Here is a 16,723-nt window from a genome sequence, read left to right as displayed (position 1 = left end):
GATCGATTATATGTCTCAGTAGGAAAATAGCACAACATTTGACTCGTTTTTCATTTAATGTTTCCTGTTGCTTTGCGGTTGCGGTAAAAAAAAGACTATGCAGGCTGTTAATTTTCTATATATTGCTTTGTTACTGTCAGGGAAAAGATTAAAATCCAGCAACATAATAAGACCTGTTGTTTTGATCTTTTTTCATAGGCTTTGTTTAAAATATGGCAGCAATATCCTTTAATTTGTCTTTATTCATGCATAATAATTATCAGTGGGTACAGATTAAGAAAAGTTAACATTTGTGCACATACATAATTGGGATTCGTTTTGGCACTCTTTAACAGTCTGATGGATGCCCCACTGTTAGAGACGGCAGGGCGTAGAGTCACTAGAGGTGGGCGGTAGATGACCAGGGGAAAAATATGAAGTTAAACTAACCTGACTGAACATTTTCTCTCATCCTATCATGTTGACATTTATTCTACTAAAATTAAACTTTCTTTTTTCCCTTTAAAATTTTAAAAATGATAATAGTTGATTTAAAAAACAGTATGACTTGGTGGTCGGGGTGGAAAAAGTTATTGCACTTTAACAGCTACTTTTGCAGCAAAAGTTCTACCCGGGGGTAAGTACTAACTGCGAAAGTCCCTGGGGAGCTGCATACTTTCAAAGCCTTCTTTCTGCTTGCATTCGCACTGCTAATGGGAACTCTAACGTGATGTAATAGCTGGCCAGCGGTTGGTAATGCAACATCACCTCTTGTTGTGGTCCTTTGTTTTCTTGTAATCCTGTTTGAGCAGCTTCATTTTCTTTCTGCATTGCTTCACTGTGTGGTGGATGCCTTGTAGCAAGTTGAAGGGAATTGATTTTTTTTTTTTTACGTTTGTCTCCGACAAGTCAAAATCTTGTTGTATTTCCTTCTTTTCATATAGGCACAATAAAGCCTGGATGCCACTGTCAGTTTACTTCTTTGTGTTATTTTCCCCACTTTACGGTTAATAAGAGTTGTTGTATGAGAGTATTGTTTTACCATGGTTTTAAGGTTTTTTATGTGAGCTGTCAGCGCTGCATTCAAGTGTTTTACCAATTATTGTATACTTACATCACTCCCTAGAAGTTCCCATTTATGCTAAGAAAGTATCTACTTTTAAAAGAAGCAAACAAAACAAAACAAAAGCAGAGTTGTGAACTACAGGGGTCTGCAGTTTATGCTGTACAGCCACAGAAAAAAGCTGTGGCTGAGGGCACTACATGTCAAAGTTTGGATTATGATTAACTTCCTGCTGTCCACATCTCTGCCTAATTATGAGATTAAGCGTTCCTCCAGTGTGCGCATATACTTTGTATGTAACAGTGGTGCAAAAACAAACCCAACTCAGTGCTGACATGAATATTGAATTTAGAATAAAGCCACAGTAAAGCTGCTGTTGGCTGATAAAAAACAACTTATCCTTTTAAAGGCGCAAATCTTTTTGACACCACATATCATATTGTCCATTTAGCTGGAGCTCATCCTGCTTATGTAATTCAAACACACTGATTATTGTAAGCACCGTAGTTCTAAATTTATTATTCATTGTTTTACAGATGCAGCACCATTATGATACAAGGCCAGGAGGAGCCTATGGATGAAATGTGGAGAGAGGCTTTCCAAAGTGCCTATCTGGAGCTGGGTGGACTGGGAGAAAGGGTGCTTGGTACGTTTATCTAGTGGCACCAAATAAAAGCAGTCTGCTTGGGAATAGGTAGAGAGGAGAAGCAGTTGGACACAGCACTTACTTTTTATAATCGCCTTGGTACACAGGGTAGTTTGCCCTAATGTCCCCATAAAGGTAAAGAATGCTTGCACTGCAACACTTTCTTGAAAAAAAGAAGTTTTGGGCTCTTGCCCTGGATTGGAGCTGACACAGAGCAAACACTTATAACCAATGTTACACAAAATATTAGAAACATTTGTTTGCAGCGTTTTAAGGAGTATCAGGTGAAAATTCAGCACATTTGGGGTTAAAAAAAATCAGTACTGGAAGTTCAGCTTTCGGTGTTTCTAAAGTGTTCGGCATTCTGACTCTGTAAATGTCATCATTTTGACAACCAAGGAGAAAACTTACCTGGCATCTTTTAAAAAGTGCCATAGGTAATAATTATGTGCTATCATCATTTTGTTAGAGTAGGCGTCACAACAGTGGAATATGGAATGGTGCCATTTTAGAGTGAAACTCCTGAAATTGTGTAAATTAGTGTGTCTCAGTTATGCCTTAGGTGATGATGATGATGGGTCGGGTGCTTCTCCCGTTTTAGACTGAGTGTGGTGCTTCATCCTAAGTATCTCACTTTGGGCGATTGGAGAGAGAGATATATGACGGAAGCGATGTGTATCATGAATTAATAAAAATGCCCGATTCAATTTGTGTTGCAAATCTGCGACTTCTGAATCTGAATAAGCTTATGGAAATGTACAGGATTACTGCAACCAGATGTATTTTCTGAGGGTGTATTTCTTATATAAATCTTACTCACATTTCCTTAACGAGCTTACCTGTAAATAGCAACAGTAACAGTAAAGTCCACCATCAAAAATCAGTATTGTTTATTGTTATACGTTTCTTGGGGGTGGTAAAAAACAAGCCTCTTTTTAAAGTTAAAAAATATGTTTCTCTCTTGTTTTTTCAGTAGCTGCAGTGTACTTTGAGATTTCATTTCAGTCTGTTATGAACAATCACCTCACTGATCTCTCTCCTCTTCCAGGCTTCTGCCACTTGAATCTATCCTCATCTCAGTTCCCTCGAGGATTCACCTTCGACTGTGACGACACGAACTTCCCCACTATGCAGCTCTGCTTCCTGGGTCTCATCTCCATGATTGATCCTCCGCGTGCCGCTGTGCCTGACGCAGTGGGTAAATGCCGCTCTGCTGGCATCAAGGTAACTCTTTCCACAGATTCATTTATAGTACTTCCTGGTACTCCATTCCCCCTGGCTTCATTCATCAAGCTTTTTAACGAAGGGATTTGCATGTCAAATATCTTTTCAAATCACACAGTGAAGTCCAAATGACAACTGATCACTTCTCAGGACCATGACAGATCATGACCAATGGACAAATTAGTTCAGGCACGGCACAAAGTCAAGCTCAGCCGCAATCCCAACAGATCAGCTGATGTCAGTGTGGGCTAGCATTGACATCAGACTTTTTGCCAGAAGGCTCAGCTAGCCTTCTGGCAAAACTCACACGGGAATGCTATTTTAAGCTGCTGTAAGCTGTCGGAAATGTTCTGCATCTGCAAGCGACTTTGCAGTCCACCTTCATCCCAGGTCCTCCTGTCATGTATGCTGTATATGACTTATTCATTGTCATATGTGTTGTAAGGGATGCCTGTTCTCTGCTACAGTCATACTGCTGATCTCCCCACTTTATGCTTTCCACATAGCTTGTGTAGAGGTCACAGAACAGCAGGCTGCTAAATATAAATCACTGCAGATGGAAAAACCCATCTTCCTTTGACTATGACTATAGATGAAAATGCTTATGGCATGTTTTGCATAAACACTTTGAAGGCTGGCTGAAGTACTCGAACAGTTTTAGAGTTTGCTCGGTAGTTTAACAGAGCTGCTGTTGCAGGTGTGACTATCTGCGGGTAAGAAGTGACTGACAGTTTTACGAATAAATTATGGTTTTGGGATGAAGAATTCAAAATAATTGGCAAATTGAATTGTTGGCGTTAAAATAAAAAGCATGGAAGGTGATAAAGAATGAGCGGAATATATTCTGATAGCAATTTGTAAAAAGAATCCATTTAGCTAAATGCAGATTCAGTGATTTACTGCAAATTGTCATTATATGTTAATCGACTCCAAATACACAGAGCAGATTTCTTTTTTTTTCGTCAGAAAAGTAATAAGCCAGGCCGCAGGAAGGTTAAACAACTTCCAGCAGAGATAAAAATGGATAATGAGGAGAATGAGGCATTCTAACTCAGGGGAACAACTACAAATATGGGAAGAGGATTTTGCATGTTTAATTTCAGGTACAGTAGTTATCACGCTTCTTTTTGAAAGACACTCTGTAATTGGCTTAAAAGTGAACTAGAGGCAGAAGTGACTGAAAATGCTGCTATATTTATTTTTGTAGAAAACAGCTGGAAAGTTTGTGTTAAAAAACATATCTGATAAAAAGTTTAAAACTCAAATGTCTGTGAAGGTTCTCAGTCATCCAGGTCATCATAGTCTAAGGAGCTTGGAAAGAAAAGCGTCTGGACTTCTTTAAGTTGCTTGAAGACGTTTCACCTCTCATCCGAGAAGCTTCTTCAGTTCTAGGGTCAAATGGTGGAGAGTCCCAGATTTAAGCTCTGTGGGAGTGTCCCCCCCAAGAGGGACAATGGATCCCCTAATGATCCTCTACCTAATCACAGGAGCCAAGGTGTGAAAACAGGTGTAGGTCACAATCAACCAAGGTTTCGGGTGAGCTCATTGTGAAACCTAGCCCCACCCTATCATGTGATTTCCTGAGGTCAGATGGCCCAGGATGTGAGTGGGTGTTAAGATTCTTGGGAAGGGATCTCAGAACTGGATTATAGATGGCAGACAGTTGGTGTCGTAAACCACCACCTCTGTTCTAAGATGGTCGTTCACAGTGGACATAGACGGCTTCTTTCACTCCTCTTTCAAACCATCTGTCTTCTCTGTCCAAAATGTGAACATTGGCATCCTCGAAAGAGTGACCTTTGTCCTTTAGATGCAGATGGACAGCTGAGTCTTGTCCCGTGGAGGTGGCCCTTCTTTAAAACTCCAAGTTTTATGACAGTTTTAGTTGAATATATAAGCTTTCTTTTGACTGAGGCATTAGGACATGTATTAAGCTATATCTCTGTTTTAGTGGCTCTAAAACATATAAATCTAGTTAAAGTTTACATTATGGATTGCAGTGTAAGATTTTCACTTTTGGTCTTTATCAAAATAGTTTAAACATACGGGAAATGATCCCATTTCTAAACAATTTCTACAAATAAATAATCAAAAATATAGTAACTTTAAAATGATCCAGGGAAATATAATTTTTGTAGCTGTACAGTTGGGTGATTTGTTGGACAAAGACAGAAGGTTTTGCCTCTGTACAACACCACAGTGGATTTTAAATCAAACAATCAAGATCGTGAAGTGCCTCTGAAATTGGGGTACTGTGTATAAAAATGACTGTATTTCATAAACAGTTAATGTAACACTTTTGGTCAAACCCCTTGAGTTAAAGTTGAAAGTCTGCACTTTAATCACTTCTTGATTATTTGATTTGAAATCCACTTTGGTGGTTTACAGAGGTAAAACTACAAAAACTGTGTTTTTGTCTAACAAATTTTGGACCTGTTTCTTTAAATACCTTTAGCTGGATGTTAAATTCTCATTATGCTGTATAATCACATGATGTGTGATGTTTAATGTACCTTCATGCAGCCTGTATATGTGCTGCTGAAAATGTACTATATGAACAGTACATATGGTTATAGATCCTAATATTTGCCAGATTTCCTTTATAGTGGTCTATATATATCCAAGTTAAATGTATACTTATATATACTTCCCCTCTTTTTATTAGTTTTATAACTTTCCTTTTCAACAGCTTCTCATCAGGGAACTGATTATTTTCCACTGGGTGACTTTGAAAGAATAGAAAATAATCTCCATTATCCAGTATGTTCTTTTGTCACTTCTGTGATGAAATGAAAAGTGGGCTTCTTAGCAAAGTCTGCATCTGTCAGTTACTTTTTATTGGAAGATTACAAAGGATTGGATGATACTCGAACTAAACAATAGACGAAAATACGGTGCCTAAAACCGGCATAAGAATTGTTACCTTCTGCAGGTGTGCTGGGGATTGGCGAAAGTGGATGAATAGGTTTTTTGGGGATACTAGCATTTCAGTAGTTGCTTCTGTAGTTGCTTTTGCCCAGAGACAAAGATTTTGATGGATTATTTGTAAAATCATCCTGTTTTGCCTATAAGAAAGCATCACATTTAAGATTTAATGAATTTACTGTACGATTTGGACTTTTAACCCCTAATAACCCCACTCCCTCCCAGTTTAACTACACAACACATCTGGATGAGTTATGTGCCTGCAGAGCCTATACTAAACTGTAGCTTAGGAATGCTCTAATACATGGCATACTTATGAGATACAGTCAGGCTTCATGTGACTTATGGGGACCTTCTGTCCATGGTCAGGTGATCATGGTTACCGGGGACCACCCAATCACAGCCAAGGCCATTGCTAAGGGTGTAGGAATCATCTCTGAGGGCAACGAAACGGTTGAGGACATCGCTGAGAGACTAAACATCCCTCTGAGCCAAGTTAACCCCAGGTGTGTGTGTGTGTGTGTATAAAGGGAGGTTCTGACTGTGTGCTTGAACATCTAATAGTAAGTGTCTGTGTGACTGTGAGAGTGTTTCAGTTTGTGAACCATGTTGTGTCTTCTGGATGTGTTGTGCATGTAAAGTGGAAGCAGTTGATTTAAATTTTTAAAAAAAGGATAGCGGTCGCATATCTTTCCATTCAAAAGCGTAGTATAAAGATCAGAATCAGAAGAAACAACTTTGTTACATGTGTCTGAAGGTAATAAAATCTGTCTACTAGGACCTCTGAAGGTCACTAAGGTTAAAAGAAAGCCTCTTTAATGGAGCTCAGTCAGACAGCCTCTCTACTTCTAAGATTATGCTTAAAAATTTAGATAAAGCTTATATTTAGGGCTGGATTAGATGCACACTGCTGGGGGATTCCCATCATGTACTGAGCATTTCTTCTTCACTCACCTTTTTTCCATCCTTTATGTGTTTATACACCACTCTACTCCTTAGTTATTATTCATCTCTGGCTCTCTTCCACAGTGTGACATTTGTCCTCACCCCCAGCCAGTCACAGCCGATGGTTGTCCTGGTTCTGCCAGAGGTTTCTTCCTGTTAAAAGGGAGATTTTCCTTCCCGCTGTCCTCAAGTGCTTACTCATAATGGATCCTCTGACTGTTGGGGTTTTCTCTCCATTATTGTAGGGTCTTTACTTTACAATATTAAACACCTTGAGACGACTGCTGTTGTGATTTGGTGCTATATAAATTGAATTGAAATAAATTTAACTGAATTGTCTGAAGGATGTACAAAGTAGACAGAAATAACTAGGGACAAGATTCTTGATAACAGAAACTCTCTGGATCCCTTTATAGTCTTCACAGTTTTGTTTCTATTCCAGGTTCTTCAGTCCAGTTGTTTAAGTAGACTTCTGTTACAATCAATCAAATAGTCTGTGTAATATGTAGAGCACTAATAATAATAATAATAATACTAATAATACTACTACCACTACTAATAATAATAATAGCTTTATTTGTATAGCAATTTTCAAAACACAGCTACAAAGTGCTTCACAGTTTGAATAAAAGTCACACAGTGAAGATAAGTATACATGTTAAAACATACAGACACATAATCAACCACACGGTTTTCCAGCATACACAAATACATGCAAATATTATCATTATTATTATTATGATTATTATTATTATTATTATTTCATTCATCTGCATTCATAAACAATGTGCTCTGGACAGAAACAGAAATCTTGACCGGGATATCCAGTCACTACACAGGAAACACCCCAAGAAATTGCAGCCATTTCCCACCATATGATAATCAGCAGTCTAGTAGATGGGTTTTGAAATAATAATATAGTACAGAAAATCCTGATGACAGAAAAACATAAGCATGTACTTCGATACTCCAGGAGGCTGAATTACTTCCCCAATAATTTATTTTCTGTATAATACAAAACAGCAAATATTCATCATTAGACTTTTATTTTTGTGTAATTTAGACAAAGGAAATATAATGCATTAATGGATTTGCTGCTTGGCTAATTTTCTTACTTTCAGACATATTTCCCAAATGTCAAACTGTTCTTTTAAGACACAGAGCATGGAAATGTATGTTTCCCGCTGCTGCATTTGTGTGGTTGCCTGACAATGACAAACTTGAGGGAAATGTCATTACCACCCTCTGCATAATTGTACCTGCTTGTGTGTTTCCCAGGGATGCCAAGGCGTGTGTGGTGCATGGCTCTGACCTAAAGGAGATGAGCTCTGAGTACCTGGACGACCTGCTGAGGAACCACACTGAGATAGTGTTCGCCCGAACCTCTCCACAGCAGAAGCTCATCATTGTTGAAGGCTGCCAGAGACAGGTCAAGGGTCACACATGTGTGTCTGTGTGAGTGAGAGACAGAGTGTGTGTGTGAATGTGTGATTGGGTCTTTTTGAGAGCTTAAAGCTGAATTGCAATGTGTGCCGTTTATATAGATGAATGCAGGCATTTGGGTGTTTGTGATAAAGACTGAATGAATGCTTGAATGTGCCTGTTTATGTTTAAGTGTGGAGGTATGGTTCTATACAGGCGTGTGCATGTGTGTGTGTGTCTTCCTGCCATTTAATACTGAATACAATTGTCTGTATGTGTGTTTGTGTACTTGAGCTGTTTTTTAGTGCAGGTGGTTGAATGAATGAATGCTGGCTTTTGTCCTCACGCTCATTTAAGTGTGTGCGCCTGCTATGGAGGCCTGTTTGTGTGTTTAAGCATGTGATTAACTCTATGTTAAACTCGTATTAAACCCTATATGTGCCTTAAATTAAATGCTGAGCTTTCATGTACAAAACTTTAAAATTATGTGTGCGTGCACTCATTCACATCCCCATATATTGAGGTCATGCTACAATTCACCCTGGCTCACTCCCTCTCACTCCTCGTGACTGAATGACTGCAACTCAATTCCATTTTTCATTTAATCTCCCCAGAGCTGCTTTGAAAAGACATTATTAAGACAGAAGGGGCGGAGGGGGGAGAAAGGCTTTAAATCACGGTACTTATCTTTCTCCTCTTGACACTTTTTGTTCGCCGGTCCTTGTGGGTACAGGGGGCGATCGTGGCTGTGACAGGCGATGGAGTAAACGACTCTCCGGCGCTGAAGAAAGCCGACATCGGCGTTGCCATGGGGATCGCCGGTTCTGATGTGTCCAAGCAGGCGGCTGATATGATCCTGCTGGACGACAACTTTGCCTCCATCGTCACCGGAGTGGAGGAGGGTGAGTGTGGGGGAAAGGCAGGCCGGGTGTCAGAATGGAGGCATAAAAGGAGAAAATTATAGAGGAGGAAACAAAGAGGGAAAGAAAACATTGGGAAAAAAAGTGAGTCAGTGAAATAAAGGGATCAAGAATTTGAAAAAAAAAAAAAAGAAAGCTCCCAGAAAGCTCTTTTGTCATTTAGCACTAGAGACCAGAGATTTTCTATTTTGAATGAATAGCAGTTTATATGAGCAGAAGTCTGGTTGATTTCACAGAGTGTGTGCTGCAGTGTAGACATGAGGGTACGACTACAGTCAGGCCTCAGTCAGAAAATTAACTCTCAGCTAATTTAGCATTTTTTTAACGTTGCCCTATACACAATAAAATTTTCAAACAGATAAAATTAACTAGAATAATTTTAAAAGACTTTACTCAGCACTATGTAGGTGTCGCGGTGAAAGGACTCTGAGAAGTTTGAGTTAAGATTAGGAAAAAAATGAGTTTAATGGAAATGTAAATGTTCAAATGTGATGTATTAATAAAGAACATTCGGCGACCCGAAGGACGGATTTTGACCTACAATTTTCTCAGGAATACTTGTAATTTGACATGCCTTTGCTCTCAAGGATTTGACTTGAGATTTAACCTTAGATTTGCTTTGAGAGACTGATATTTAATTTAGCTATGGGTGTTTAATATGGTCTTAGATTTTAAAAAATCCGTTTGTATTGTGGATATGCTGATGAAGGGGTCAGAGTGACCTTCATTTAAGTAAGAAAATTCACTCGACCCTGACCCACTTTAAAAGACAATGTTCAAGCTATAACAGTATATAATTTCACCCAAATGCATATGCACAGTAATATTAATATATGAATATGTATCTATCTATTCTTGTCTTTTCCATCGCTGCAGGTCGTCTCATCTTTGACAACTTAAAGAAGTCCATTGCGTACACATTAACCAGCAACATCCCAGAGATCTCGCCTTTCCTCCTCTTCATCATTGCGAGTGTTCCTCTTCCTCTGGGAACGGTCACCATCCTCTGCATTGACCTGGGCACAGACATGGTGAGCACTGAGGAAACAAACTGAAGTATCTCTTTGCAATAATACCTCAAATAGTTTCCTTGACCAACTTTTTTGAGCCAGAAGCCAAGCAAAATTTTCCAAGCATCACCGCACAGTCTTAACATTAGTTAAGACGTTTACATTACAGCTGTTTTTATTCTTAGATGCCTTTAGAACAATTTATAGTTTAAAAATGTTATTTTAAAGACTTCAGAGATTTAATTTTCAATTTTGATTATGTAATGCTACTTCTTAAATAGAGCGCAGTGTTTATCTGAAGTGTATTTGGACTCTTGACAGCACAAATACTTTATAAAAGTAAATCTTTCCAGCTTCATGGCTTCGTTTAACCTGAAGCTTTATCTCATCAGTATATTTGTCTGTGTCTTTTCTCAACTTAACTGCTTTAGGATTAACATCACTCATTTGGACTCAATCAAATATTTCTCCTTCCTCTCCAGTTAACTATGCTAAGCAGCTGCAAGTGAGTGACTTCATGACAAATTCATAATCTTATTGCATCAGCCCAAAGATAATGTGAGTGTGAATTTTCTGAGTCACAGATGAAAATCTAGTGCCTAAAGCCAGTCATAAGACTTGGTGCGTTATTTCTTATAAGCAACAGTTTCACTGATTTTTTGCCCTTTTTCAGGCATGATCAGTTATTGATTGAATCATCAGCCTTGAGTTGACCATTTTTGCTGTTGCCATTTCATCTTACAATGCACCAGCTGCACATGCTCCCTTTATGAGGACTTTAGGCAGCCTTACAAGAACTAAAACAGAAATGACTATATGGTTGTGGTTTCAACAGCTGTAACAGAGTATTACTGCTGCTTTGCAAGTGAGTTGTAGATCTGACAAAGAGTTCTATACATGCAGCGGTTCATGACTGACAAGCTCTCAGTCACATGCTCATTGGCTAACACATTGTCAATCACAAGTCATTAGCCAATGAATATGTCTTATATAATCCTCTTCTGACAGTAATGATAACCACGGTTAAAATAAATATATTGTATTACTCGATTTGACCTGAAACTAGTGACTTAGCCCATAAACACATCAGCGTAGTATTTTCTGAGGTCATAGCTACTTTCCCAAAAGACTAATATAAGAGAAAGTCTTTTTACAACCCTGGAAGCTATGTCCATCTTCTACACCGTCTATGCTAACTAGCATAAGCACAAAGCTAATTAGCACATCTTTACATATTACACCTAACCAAAGCTATTTATCACACACATTATTCATCCCACATGTACACATGCTGTTTACACCAATACAAAATGTGCTCACAATGAAAAATGGTTAAACTGTGTATTTCACCAGAAATCTTTGGCTACATACTATTAGTGTCCCTGCATTGAGCGACATAAATAAAGCAATCCTACAATTCCCCTGCCATAGCTGTAACATAATCCTCATTTGTTTGTCTTTTTTACATTGTTGATGATCAATCAATCAATGCAATCAAATTCTTTAGTAGTATTGTAGTAGGATTCAGTGCTCAGACCAATATGTGACTCATGAGAGCTCCAAAACAATTTCAGTTTCAGGACTTTTACCCCAATACTTGTTCTTGATCCCCAAGTAGAATGGCACCTTTAATGCAAGACTCGTTTTTTGTTTTTTTGTTTTTTAAATATATATACAACAATTGCAAAACATACTTAAATTGTCAAGTCTTACATGTTATATACCTATTTTTGTGTTTGAAATACTGCTGTTTGTTCAACTTTTACCATTTCTGCATAGAACCTTTAGAACTCATAACGCAGCATAATATTTTAGATAAATCTTTATTTATTGAGTTGTGAGCTTTCACCTGCTAAATGTGGGCTAATTTTAATGATTTGTCTTCAAGAGAAGGTGCTAATTATTAGCATGCTGCATAGCTACCGGCAAGCTAAAGGTGACATTAACGAAAATGGCACTAATACTGGTGTCAAATATGAATGCCTGAAGGTAAAAAGAAAAATGTTTGGTTTCATTTGCTCTTTCAGTTGGGGGGGAAGAAATTCACTTTTGCCTCACCGTCGACGTCCATTTGTTCATGTAGAACAAAGACCGAGTGACACTTGCATACAGATTTACATTTCACAGCTCTAGTATTTCCAGATGCCAGTCTCTCCTTTGTATTTCTAGCAGCAAAAAAAAGAAAAAAAAGAGGGTTGCTGGCACACTGCTTGCCTGAGGGGCGTAATCCATCATTACAACAAAAAAGAATCACACAATGAATATATTCAGAAAGACTTGTTCAGTTGTGTCCATTATTTTAACTTTAATTTTTCCTGCTCTCACCCAGGAGCCATTAGCGTGCACCCGAAACTGGCTGTTATACAATGTTTCTCACGTAATCAGGAACATACATTAGAAATAGTCTCCCACTGCCAAGAAACATTTTTCCCCCCACAGGTTAAAAATAAAGAGGAACTGCTTGCTAACATTGTTAATAAAGCAGTTCAGACTTATTTTACTTGGGTGACATCAAAATTGAACTTCTTTGGTTTCCTAGCAGCAGAACAGATTTATTCCTGTTGACAAATATTTACTCAGCTGTCTCAGATCACAGACATACTGCATTCTTTATTGGTTGAATTTCTCTTTAAAGATGACATGACTGAAGTTTGTTTTTTTTTAACACACAAATATGTTCACCTGTTTTGCATATAAAAACCCTTCCCTTCAAAGTAACATGTCTTCATGTATCCAGTAACTGCTGGTTGAGCAAACAGCTGGATGTGAGCTTTGAAGAGTAGGACTAGCCAAAAAAAAAGTACTCGAGAAGTGTTTATTGTACAGTACAAAAGTGCAGAAATGTACAAATTTCCAATGGTGGCAAAGCTGTTAACAGCTTGTTAACAGCGACGTTCCACTCCAAGCTACAGGCTGGAGGGCTCTGCTGAGATTTAGGAGTGACAATCAGCACTTGGAGTCTGCTAGGATTATTTTTAGCAAGAACTACCATGCAGAAATGGATGCTTATCAAAGCAAGATGTAGCACACTTAAGAATGCTTCAACACTGAGACTTAGTTTTTACACATGTACTTTCAAAGGTGCAAAAAAAAACCAAACCCTGTCTACACATCCCTCTCTCATCCTCTATCCTCTTCTTTCTTCACTGCTGCAGTGGGTCAAGGGAGTGTAACACCAAAACAAAGTGGATTTGTACACCACAGAGCATGCGCTCAGTTTCACACAGTGCCAAGTCCACACCTCAAAGCCCTCCTAAGACCCAAAGATTCCTGCCCTAAGTCACACATATTGCTCTGTTGCTTACCTGGTAAAACCAGCCAATATACGATCTTTATTACAGGGACCTTTCTAGCCTGCTATTTTATGAATGTCTTGAAATTCACTATCCGTCTCTCTCCTCTTGTCTCTTCTCCCCCCCTCCCTCTCTATCACTGTCGTTACTTCTTTTTTTCCCTCCCTCCCTGTCGTTTCTCTCCCTTTTCTCCCTCTACTCAGTGATTGAGTGATTATATTAACAGTCTAGTCTTCCCTGTGTCTGGCATTGTCATCATGCCTTTGTACAGATGCCACAAAGACAAATTCCTGCACATTCATCGTACAGGGAGCTGAAACCGAGGTCGTTCTGTTCTGTTCCTCCCATACCCTCCAGGTTCCAGCTATCTCCCTGGCCTATGAGACAGCAGAGAGCGACATTATGAAAAGACAACCAAGAAACCCCAAAACAGACAAGCTGGTCAACGAACGCCTCATCAGCATGGCATACGGACAAATAGGTTTGGCCTCTCGTAATCTTTCAGCACTGCAGCTCGTAAACCTGATTCACTGTGACAGGCCTCTTCTTGTGAAGTTTCAGCGATAATAAACATCAAAGGCATATAAACATAAAATATTGACATTTAAAGGAAATTTTGACATTTCTAACTGGCTTTGTAAATGTGTAGGCACATACAGTAAAGGAAAATAGATCCAGAGGTGAGCAGATAGTCCCACAATTTTCCTCTAATTGTTGTGACATTTCGAGCAAATTGAGAGTAGAGAGTGCAACTTTTTTTTTTCTGCTTAATCTTGGTCGTGTTCCAGCCGTTGGAGCCTCACTTCAATCCATGCTTTTTCATCTTTGGTTTTACATGGTTTGGGAATAGCGAAAAATCAAAGACTGGCCTCATTTTATAGGCTGTTAAATAGGTCAAACTATGACAGGGCCTCACTGGATGACATGCAATCTTAAAATTGAACATGCTCTAAACAGCCGGTAACTCATGAACTCCCATAATGTGTGCAAGATAAACACTGCTGGGGCAAAATGTTTGCAGGGCACAACAAATCACATTTACAAACCACTGCTGTGACATCACAGCCACAAGTCCTGAAAAACCTACTGATGATGTGATCCTGAGTGACACTTGGTGAATGCAACAGCAGCACAAACCACCGCCAGTGAGAAAAAAGTTAAAATGGGTGCAACCAGCTTCTTGTCACTGAGATGATGTCATAAAAACCTTAAACATAAACACTGACAAAGAGTTTTAATGTAACAATTTCATCAACACAGTAATTAATAACCATTGTCTTAATCCATAATCAGTCATTTTGAAGGTTTGGTATAAGTGAAGCCTTCATACTCTGCAGTAAGATGTCCATCCTGCTGAAAATGTTACGCCTACTCTGACAAAATGAATTTGCCAACATCAAATTAAAAGTCACTAACACCTATTATGGCTGTACTCAGCTGTCTGGAGCTATTTACCTTTAAAAAATAATGTCACAGAGGAAAGAGGGATGAAAATACATTAATCTATGCTGCTTTTTTCCCTGACAAACACTAATGGATTGGGCTACTATAGACTTAAAACATACACTTTGTAGGGATATAAGTCAGTATATATTGTCCAGGTTTTAGTTTAATCCCTTGTCCTGCTTGTTAATTCAAAAATACGTGTGAAAAATTGTTATGGCACACAAGTTATACAGTTGCTATGCATGTTCAAAATGTATTTGCTGATGGTGTAGGTAGACTTTGCATTTGTCATCTTAAAATGCCACATCAGTTTGCTTTACAGGATTGCACTTTCCTACAACATTTGCTGGAAATGAATAGGTGTTTCAGTATTAATAATAAGAAATAATAGGAACTATATTAGTGTTTAATTAACAAAATCATAGATTAACTACGAGTGCTTCAAGACAGGTACAGAAGATAAATTAAACACACAAAATAAGTAGCCAGATGAAACTCTACACAACCAACACATACTTTTGTGGTCACAAGTTCAAATACACTCATCACTGGCATGGATGTTGCTTTAAATGTGGGCTTTTAACTATTTTTTCTTTTTTCTTTTTCTGGGGTGGAATTATTGTACATGTTTAATGACTTTAAAAAACAAAAATTAGTGCACAAGTTTATTTTGGATTTTTCTCTAATCCACACAAGTAAACAGGCTTACCAACCAATTTAAATGAATCTTCTCTCCCTTAGATTGGTTTAATATTCAGCTAGAATCATGCCAAAACCTTATTGATGGTTACTAAATGCATCTAGTTGTGGTGCCACAACCTAAGAGACATTTAATCAGTTAGTTAGGGTATGTACATCCCTGATCCTGTGTGTGTGTTTATATATTTATATCCATCCATTCTCTCTCACTTATCCTTTTTCAGGGTCTCAGGGGGCTGGAGCCTATCCCAGCTATCTTAGGGCAAGAGGCAGGGTACACCCTGGACAGGTCGCCAGTCTGTCACAGGGAGAAAAAAAAAAAACATTGACACAGACAACCATTCACACTGACATTCACACCTATGGGCAATGTAGAGTTTCCAGTTAACCTATCCCCACTAACTGCATGTCTCTGGACTGTGGGAGGAAGCCGGGGAAAACATGCAAACCAGACTGGTGGTGGAATTGAACCACCAACCACCAATTGAACCACCAGTCTGGCATGGTGGTTAGCACTGTGTGCAGCAGTGCTAACCACCATGCCACTGTGCTGCCCCTAGCTTTAAATAAATCATTAAAAACAAGCTACCACAAAATCCAAGCCATGTATAAACTTCTCACCACAAATCTATTTGGAAAATTATGTTTGCATTAACTAATTAACACTGACAGAATATTTACTGTGTTTTAAATGGGACAGTGATAAATCAATATCGCTTTCCTCTCTGAAATAACTGAAACTTTTAATTTTCACCACAGTATAATACCACTTATTAGAAAAGTTACAAAGTCACAAAACCATTGATGGACCTTATGAACCTTTGAAATGTAACAGCTATAAAATGTTACATTATTTTTAGATCCTCTAAATGAGTTTTTGCATTGCTGTCTTATGAATGGGCTTTCACATTTGTAATCCAGGTATGATCCAAGCTTTGGCTGGTTTTTTCACCTACTTTGTGATATTGGCTGAAAACGGCTTCCTCCCAAGAAACCTAGTAGGCATCCGCATCGACTGGGATGACCGTGAAGTCAATGACTTGGAGGACAGCTTTGGGCAGCAGTGGGTAAGGAATGGGGACTGACACTCGCCGACATGACCTGAATGAATAAATGAATGTTTCCACTCTCACGCATGAGTAATACAATGT

At 38.6% G+C, this 16,723-nt stretch overlaps 1 protein-coding gene across 1 annotated transcript in view; it reads left to right on the top strand.

Annotated features, from left to right (window-relative positions):
- Positions 1-16,723, top strand: part of atp1a2a (ATPase Na+/K+ transporting subunit alpha 2a) — a 50,890-nt gene that overhangs the window by 25,811 nt on the left and 8,356 nt on the right. Inside the window, exons 13-20 of the mRNA XM_003447457.5 lie at positions 1,579-1,688; positions 2,737-2,912; positions 6,207-6,343; positions 8,061-8,211; positions 8,938-9,106; positions 10,001-10,155; positions 13,785-13,908; positions 16,494-16,639. Of these exons, the coding sequence (XP_003447505.1) occupies positions 1,579-1,688; positions 2,737-2,912; positions 6,207-6,343; positions 8,061-8,211; positions 8,938-9,106; positions 10,001-10,155; positions 13,785-13,908; positions 16,494-16,639 (1,168 nt within the window). The remainder of the gene's footprint in view (positions 1-1,578; positions 1,689-2,736; positions 2,913-6,206; positions 6,344-8,060; positions 8,212-8,937; positions 9,107-10,000; positions 10,156-13,784; positions 13,909-16,493; positions 16,640-16,723) is intronic.

The sequence above is a fragment of the Oreochromis niloticus genome, linkage group LG18 (assembly GCF_001858045.2).
Source record: "Oreochromis niloticus isolate F11D_XX linkage group LG18, O_niloticus_UMD_NMBU, whole genome shotgun sequence".
NCBI lineage: Eukaryota > Metazoa > Chordata > Actinopteri > Cichliformes > Cichlidae > Oreochromis > Oreochromis niloticus.
Note: the sequence above shows the minus strand (reverse complement) of the source record. Positions and strands in the feature narration are given on the sequence as shown.